General features: G+C 38.1%; 1 protein-coding gene across 1 annotated transcript; it reads right to left on the bottom strand.

Moving 5' to 3' along the window:
• Positions 1-2,784: 2,784 nt before the first annotated feature.
• Positions 2,785-5,866, bottom strand: glod5 (glyoxalase domain containing 5). The gene is made up of 4 exons (XM_079228764.1): positions 5,746-5,866; positions 4,180-4,329; positions 3,713-3,868; positions 2,785-3,526 (listed from the first exon to the last, which is right to left on the bottom strand). Exons 1-4 carry the CDS (start codon positions 5,800-5,802, stop codon positions 3,383-3,385), a joined length of 507 nt encoding a protein of 168 aa, XP_079084890.1. The 5' UTR covers positions 5,803-5,866; the 3' UTR covers positions 2,785-3,382.
• Positions 5,867-8,766: the final 2,900 nt, after the last annotated feature.

The raw sequence follows: 8,766 nt of genomic DNA, 5'->3' as shown, positions 1-8,766 counted from the left end.
AAGCTGTCAGACGTATACAATGACACTAATAGACTAACATAATTATTATGAGAAATTATTATAAAAATACAGAAATATCTGTTGAGCTATGTCAGAACACCTGATGTACATTGTTGAATTATTTTATTGAATCATTTGTAATATTAAGTTTAATTAAGAAATCAATTAGTTGTAAAATGCAATCTAATTACATTGCAACAGGAAAATGAAGGAAGATGTATGTATTGATTAGATTAATTATGTATTATATTTTTAGATATCAACATTATACATATATTAAGTGTTTGCAAAATACTGTACCTTACACTTTTTTACATGCCAAATAATGGATTGTTAAATGTTAATGTATCCAATGGTAATGCTTGATGCTTGGAAACATGTAAATAATTATCCTGTTGACATTCCACATGTATAGCATTTCTGTTTGTTTTAATACAATGTATTTAAAAAATACTGTCTGAGAAATTAAACTAATGACTATAAAATGGTGTGAGAAAGTTAGAATGTGCTCGCTTTGGCCTAAACAAACAATAATACTCATATCCCTCCCTGCATAACCACACTTTCATTAAAACACATGTTGAAAATGAAAGCAAGAGATTCAGTTGTATAAGAAAATACAACAAACTGTATTGAAATAGAATAAATCAATTCTACAGAGAAAAGGTGTGACAAATGAAGACACAAAGTAAAGCATAATGCCCTGTTAGCAGGTGAATCCCTGCCAGTAAATCAATCAACACCAAGTGGATGTCCGCGGTGCTCTTATCACGATCCCATCCCTGTGTCCTTCAATGGAAACAAGCAGGGAATTTGTCAAACAGTCAAAAAGTAACTACTATGCATACAAAAGTCCCATGAAGGTGCTTTTCTTTTTCAAATGTACTTTGGAGTGCAAACAAAAACCAGCAGCCATGTTATTAAATGTAGAGCACTGCTGGGAAAATAGAAATGCTTCCTCATTCTCGTCTATTGGCCTTAAATTTAATGTGTGGTGAAAAGTCTGCAAAGAAGGAATTGGTCTTGGAGACACATGAGCTCTGTTTCATGCACCTGCCAGCTCATGTCCAGCATGGGACACAGGAAAGCTAACTAATAGTCCTGTCTAGGCAGGCTTGTGTGTGTGTTGGATCATTTGATGCATCTGAATGTGCTGTAACTTTATTACATTATTCATTATGTACACATGACATCTATTGCTTCTGTCCATCCGGGGAGAGGGATCCTCCTCTGTTGCTCTCCCTCAGGTTTCTTCCCTTTTTTACTATCTTTATTTGGGGGAGTTTTTCCTGATCCGAGGTCCCGGGACAGGGATGTCTTATGTGTACAAATTGCACAGATTGTAAAGCCCTCTGAGGCAAATATGTATTTGTGATTTTGGGCTGTGCAAAATAAACTGAATTGAATCTGTAAAAATCTGATGTTTTATTTCTGTAGCTGCAGATCCACACAAGCATTTTGCAGCAACCAGCCTGGTCTCACGGGCCACAACACAGTTTGACAAAAAATGTTTTTATGAACTTCCATTTCTTCTGTTATGTCTCTGCTTACCCATTAACAACTAGCTTTGTGTACTCCCCCTCTCCCAACAGGCCTCAATGCTCTTAGTTGGACGACATTCTTTGTGACCCCTTATATGTATCCGGTCATTGGCCATCAGCTGTTTCCTACAGTGGCATTTCTCCTGCCTCAGCGTAAAAGAAAACACTGGTGCTGTGTACACTGGCCATTAGCAAATCCTCAGAGTGCGAATCTGAATAACATCCAGGTTTGACTGCAAGGATTTAGCTGCTGAACCATACACCACACAGCTATAATTAATTATTGATTAGCGATACATCAGTATATCTGCTCCCTAATCTAGCCCTACCAGACACTTCACAACTATAATGACTTCTTACTGTTCTTTACTAAACATTTGATATGCTCTCTCAATGTAATTCTGGGGTCAAATGTACTCCCACAAATATAAAGCAATATACTTTCCCTGTATTATATCCATATAACTTCAGACTCCTTCCTTCCCTGATTTGCAAACAGATACCTTCTAATTGCTGACAGTATACTTTCAAATATATTAGCTATCATGACTTGCCTGGGGCTTACCGTTTTTTACAACATGCTTTCTTAAGGACAAGTCTTGTCTGTATCACCAATTTCATATTTCCTTATTAGTCGAACTGACATCAGTCGAAGCCATTATCCCCTTTGTACTTGAGAAATATTGTCTAGGGACTTTGCCCTTAAATTCATGCAACTTTATAGTAAAAAAGATAACTTCAGATGAGCTTTTCATATGATAAAACACATCCCAAAATACACTGTAGTTGCCAGGCAATGAGAAACAGTATGTTTATATAGGGATAATATTGAGGAATGTTAGTACAATAACACACCTCATTGATACTGTATGTAATTTACCTGAATGGTTTTCCCAGGACACTTCCTGCATTCCTGTTGTTTCACAAGTAAGATAATATAAACCTCTAGTGATCCCTAGAGGGGAAATATGGTTGTTACAGTCGTACAAAGACAGCAATAGTGCAGATTGAGAAAGTAAAATAATAATCAAGATATAAAAACACTAAATTAAAAAAAGAATAGAATAAAAAATAGAAAAACTAATAAGAATCTTTAGACAGTATGAGCAAGTCAATGTTAACAGAGTGCCCATACTGATATGATAAAATAATGGCATTTAATATTTGTCTGTATAAACATGAGAATAGAATATGAATAGAATATAGAATATGATGCACAAAAGACAACATGTTATTGTACAGTATGACAAATTATGGTTTTATGGGTTGAGTGATATGTGATATAGCATAAGGTGAAAGATAGTAATACAACACAATGTAAAGCACAGCAGTAAATGTGTGTGGGTATAATGCAGTATCATACAGTAAATGTAATATAGTAGGTGTATAGGGGAATAATATAATATAAACATACTGTGTAATTCAGCAGTCCAGCAGAGACACAATGGAGAACAAGAGAATGTATCTCAGTGTACCAGACCTTGTGGAGAACGGATTTATGGAAGAACCTTTTATTTTCTTCTGAAAAAGCTATGGTCTTCATAAGTGTTTCTCTTGTCTCTAAGTACATCAGGTGCTGTATTTTTCACTTTCTGTTCCGAATTCAAAGAACTAAAACAATCTTTTCTTTTCATAATTATAAAAGCAACCACTGTTCAGCAGAACAGAAACAGTGTCTCTACAGCCAATTGGTGTTATCTCATCTGAAAATAGTGCATGAGTTGTTTAAAGTACAGTAATATTGGTGAAAAATGTCATAGCTTAAACTCAAATTGTGCATATATACATTGGAAAAGCAGACAGATTTGTGTTTATTCCTAAACAAGGCACAAAACAAAGTCTTAAGAAGTTCCCTCTGATGTTGTCTGATTGTAGTTTGACACTTCAATGAGATTGTGGTCCGGATCTCTGAAGTAGAGCGAGGTGATGGCCCCCACAGCTCCGCTCCTTTCCACTGGACCCTCCTCGATCTCGACCCCACAAACCTGCACGTAAAAGAGACAATAAAAACTGACATTGTGCATTTCAGTGGCATCTTAGTCCCAAAATGGTAAAGAAAAGTGACACGTAAAGCTGACTAGAGGTCAAGTGGTTTTAAAACAGTAGCCATCTTGCAAGTTTACAATTGACATTAGCAATTCAAGACAGTCTGTCGGAAGCAGGTGAACGACCTTCAGATGTGCAGCCACTGTAGCCAGGGAGGTTTTGGTGATGAGGCACAGATCCGCGGAGCCTGAGGTTGGATGCTTGGCTTTGGGCTCAAACTCCTGACCCAGCTGGTGAAGGTTGAACTTCTGCTGCCCAAAACCCAGGGCCTTACGGTTCCCCTTAAAAATGTCAAGACGGCATGTGTGGGTGTTGAGAAGCGTCAGAAAGCTCATGGTCCCCTCGCATCCCTCGTAAATGACTGAGAGGAGAGGGGTGCCATCAACTTGCATACAATCAAAGCCTGCCATCTAGTGGATGTTCTCAAAAGTATTTCAGTTATGCTAATCCCTTTGAAAATAAAGCAAGAGGGCCTGGAATGACATTTTTGACGAGCATAAAGTATTTATTGGTAATATCTATTCTTACTTCTACTCCTACAAAAATGAATGATAATGATGAATGGAATTGATGTACACAGTGCCGTGCATACCTTGAAAGTGATGACCTCCATGCCAAGGACCGAGGAGTAGAAGTTGATGGTGTCTGGCACACTTTTGACTGTAAGAACCAAATGATCGAGCCGGCTCACTTGAACAGGACAGGTTTGTTTGAATCTGACAAGTGTTTGGATGGAGACTGTCTACAAGAGATAAGACACATACATTCTAGGGATACAACAAATAAAAAGTACAAAAAAAAACGTCATGTCGACGACATTGTAGACTAGAGCAGTGGTTCTCAAATGGGGGTACTTGAGATTTAAAAAAATATATATTTAAAATTAGCATCATTTCAAAAATCCTTTAAAAATAGTGATTTAATATATATATATATATATATATATATATATATATATATATATATATATATTCAATAATAAAAGTGTACGTTCTTAAACTGAATTGTATATATTCTATATTAAATCAGACACTGATGGCACAGTGCTTTGTATTACACTAGGCTCGTTCGAGATGAGCCAGTTCTGCGCAGAATCGATCGGCGGCGATCGGCGCGCAATGCATGCCGGTTAGATTTGTGTCCGACTTGGTCCCGACTTGCTCTGACGTCATGCACACGTGGTCAACGATACTCTCACGAGACCAAGCCGGCTGTCGATTTCAGAGTCAGTCGCCGCAGTTGCTCTCAAACGACTGCTTGGCCCAGTGCATGATGGGAAACGCCTGGCTCTCGCCACACCAGTAAGCTGATTGGCTCTTAGATCTGACAGCAAACACCACGTGTTGTAGAAAATCCTTATTTTATGTGTAGTTGTAATACTTAACCCTCGATTATTGACTATTCGTCTCATGTTTAATCTAAAAACACATCTTGTGTGGTTGATAATACAAAATCATATTTTCATAACACATATCTAAACCAGTAGTAATGTATTTCACAGGCAGACATAAAAATACCAAAGGATGCAGCTACACAGTAATTTCTACATATATATTTATAAACACATATAATAAATCCAAACGTGATATTTAAACTACAAGTAAACAAAAGTTCAGAACTAACCGGAAGTACTTTTTTCTGTGACTTCCTGTGTATACTTTGAAGGCAGCTGACAACTGTCTGACTTGATTGCAGTTTTTTGCCAACGCCTCCTGCTGCGGCCGCTGCTCTCGTCTGGATTCCAGGCGAGGCGCAGCTCTAACGAACGAGCCTAATGTTTGCGCTGGTTAGGGGTTCTTCCACAGAGGGTACATCGCTGTAAACATTGATGGTGCTAGAGGGTAGCGCAATGTAATCCACCACCAACAGCGCCGCTGCGTGGTGAATGTGCACGTCGTCCTGAGAGCGTCTGAAGGGGGCGTTCTCGTACCGATCAGCACGCCGCTTCATCGCCTCTGCGTTACCATTAATGAACGGTGATTAAGTAACGTTTAAGTACATCAAAACATTATTTAGCTTCTGTCGTAACGACCCCTCGACACGAACCTCTTAACTGTACTTATCGGTCCTTACGAAGTAATGCGAGGGTGGAAAGTGTCGGAGAGAATAAATATGACGTTGGCGGTTACCCAAATAATCGGGTAATTGATTACTTTACCTTGAACCCGTCTCTGTGAAAGTGCAACAATCGACCCCCAACCCTGCGAAGCGCCATCCTCCTCGCCGTACTGTGACTCGGGCACTTCCTTGTTCTCCACCTATGTGGACTGTGAACTCGCTGTAGCACCACATTGGCCATAACACCGAGTGACGACGATAAAAACGAGACGGCTAAAAAAAAAACACATTTTAGAAACTAGGGCCCAATCGCAATGTCCCCCCTAAACCCTGAAACCCTGAACCTGCTAAGTGGTTGAGTGTGAGCGGCTGTGAGGGCTTGAACTTGTGTAAATATGAATGGGACAGCACTTTGTTGCAATCACGTGACTACATAAAACAATAGTGTGTATTTATTTTATACTTTTTATTCACTGATTTGAACCTCTTCAAAGTCATTTTAAATTATATATTTACTCGTTTTGTCACAACGAAGTGTTTAGTGAATGTACAAAATATATATAATTTCTGTTGCATTCCTCTGATTTCATGTGTTTTTATGTTCCATCTTTAATCCGTAATGTTGTAGTGTAAAGGTATTTTATCGGGCTAAACGCCCACGTGCCTCTTTGTTTACCTTTTTTTTTTTGTTTACGTCTCCATTCTTCCATTGAGAACTGCGTGTTTAACGTCACATTGCTATGAACTGTGGGTAATTCCCTTGAGCAAAAACGGCATCTAATGCTGATGTAGGGATACTGCCGCCATATATGTGGTAAGGCAGGCCACAGGCAGCCTGCAATTAAGGACCCAGGCAAAGGGGCAGAGCCTTTAAAACAGGGTGGGAAGCTCACCTGCATCTTTCTTCCTAAAGACACACACCTGAGAGCAGCTGAGGCCAGCCGTGTTGAGGGACTAATGTCCTTTGTAAAGTCATCAATTGCATGGGCCTTTTTATGTTTGATTTTAGCTTGTGGGGTTTTGTGCTGTGCTGAAGAGAGGGACACAGTGATAGAGCAGCCATACCTTTTGCATGAGCATTTTACTATTGTGTTATTTATTTGGTTTGCTGTGAATAAGTACATTTTATTTGGTTTGTGTGACTATTTGCTGTTTTTATTTAGCTCTACACTGACCTCCCTGACTGTGCAGTTTTAGTCCCACATGATTTACTTTCTCTTTTGTGCACTTTTGATTTAGTTATAGTTTACCCAATTTGTCAATAAAACTTATGTTTGGTACGTAGTCTCTGCCTCCAGTTTACTCTGGGCGTTGTGCGGGGTATATCACCAGGTCACATATAAAAACAACTTAGTTGATATTATGTTGAACATGCAAACTTTATTAAAATATATTAACATTTGTGTAGCTTGGAACTGATTTAAACATAACAGTAATAAAACCTTATTTTAAATACAAAACAGTATTTTGCACCAAATAAACAATTAAATAAATGAATAAAAAACGTTCTGCTAAAATGCCAATACACACTAAAAGTGTATTATATATCCTATATATATATATATATATATATATATATATATATATATATATAAAATGTTCCCACTTGTGCAGTGAAAAAAAGACTTAAGAAATGTAAAATAAATCTATTCTGCAGCACTTTTCTTTTGATGTCTTATTTAAATACACTGCTGCTTCCTAAACCTGCAATACATCTGCACTGGATTTCTGAGTTTCCTGAATGTATTTAAAAAATGATGCCTTAATTATTAAATGTAGACCATGTATGAGTAGTATATGTATTTATTTCAACATCACATAATTCACAATCCAAAAGTGCTGGTGTAGCGCCCTGAAATATGTTATTTCATTTCTTACTGATTTAATATGATGGTGTCCATTTCTAATAATTTACTTTAAATGTACACATACTGCCTGAAGGGAAGACAGTATTGCATTGACCCTGTAGAAGAGAGCGCTGTCTCTTTAAGAGAGGAGCTAGGAAGACGTCCAGAATGCAGGCTGAAAACCAAAGTGTGCTTGTGCTTAACCTGGGACTTGTTTTAATAAAAGTTGCAAACCGAAGGAGGTGTTTGTGGACAGTTAGTTTTAAGGGTGCAACACTGACATAAGGTCAGATTCCCCAAACGTCCTTCAATTTCATTGCTGATGCATGGTCATTCTTAACAAAATGCCATGAAGACCTCACCTGAAGCCCTGATGGTCCAGCTGCTGCATCCTCATCCTGCACTGCAGCTTCACTGGATTTCTGAGTTTCCTGAATGCATTTCAAAATAATGCAAGTTTGCACTGTGTGGGTAGTTAGCCTACTACTAGCTAACTAACAACAACCTGGGCTTCTTGATAGCTATGGAAACACTTTGTATATCCATTTTCATTTTGGGTGGCATTTTCCTATCTACAAAGCACAAAAGGGTCAACAATATCAATGCTGAGACCAAACGAAATACTAATATGAGGCTTTATTATTTCCTGGGGTATTTTAGGAGTTTACCGTGTCAGACTACTGCCAGCTCTCTTTCTGCAAGTTACGAAAAGCAAATATTTGTGCAAACTTTGGTCGTGACTATCCCTATGGTATGGGCCATATGCAACCCTACGCCCTTGGACTAATAATAGCTCATGTGTGCACCTTGATGCATAATAAAATTAGCCAACAGCACAGAATACAGAATGCATACCTGCGATGCACTTCGTAGCATAACAACTCGTTTAATTCAGCGGTTAGTTTCATTTAACACCCAGTTAACATACTGCACTGGGTGACACAGAACAAGGCCAAAACTAAAGAATGGCTTAAGAGGGAACATACATTTCATTTACATATTTATGGTATTCAACAATGACAATGTCTTGCATTCAAACTTTTATGTCCCACAGAGGGAAGTAATAATTGTGGCAAAGACATCAAACAGTGGAAGAAGAAACATGACAGGATGGCATTAATAGTGATGCCCTTTTCTTACGTCAGCCAGTGTTCCTGATCAACAGTGCTATTAAAACCTACAGAACTTCAAAATATAATAAAATAACTTCAACACATTTTAAAAAGGTAATAAGTCTTCATTTAAGATTTTAGCCATTAACAACAGTTTTTAAC

The sequence above is a fragment of the Taurulus bubalis genome (genome assembly GCF_910589615.1).
Source record: "Taurulus bubalis genome assembly, chromosome: 13".
NCBI classification, from domain to species: Eukaryota; Metazoa; Chordata; class Actinopteri; order Perciformes; family Cottidae; genus Taurulus; species Taurulus bubalis.
Note: the sequence above shows the minus strand (reverse complement) of the source record. Positions and strands in the feature narration are given on the sequence as shown.

Excerpts from the sequence above, each read along its gene's own strand:
- glod5 (XM_079228764.1), bottom strand. The coding sequence starts at position 5,802 with ATGGCGCTTCGCAGGGTTGGGGGTCGATTGTTGCACTTTCACAGAGAC. Across the intron at positions 3,869-4,179 it reads TGGAGGTCATCACTTTCAAG|GGGAACCGTAAGGCCCTGGG; the intron begins GTATGCACGGCA and ends GACATTTTTAAG. Across the intron at positions 3,527-3,712 it reads CAGTGGCTGCACATCTGAAG|GTTTGTGGGGTCGAGATCGA; the intron begins GTCGTTCACCTG and ends TTTTACGTGCAG.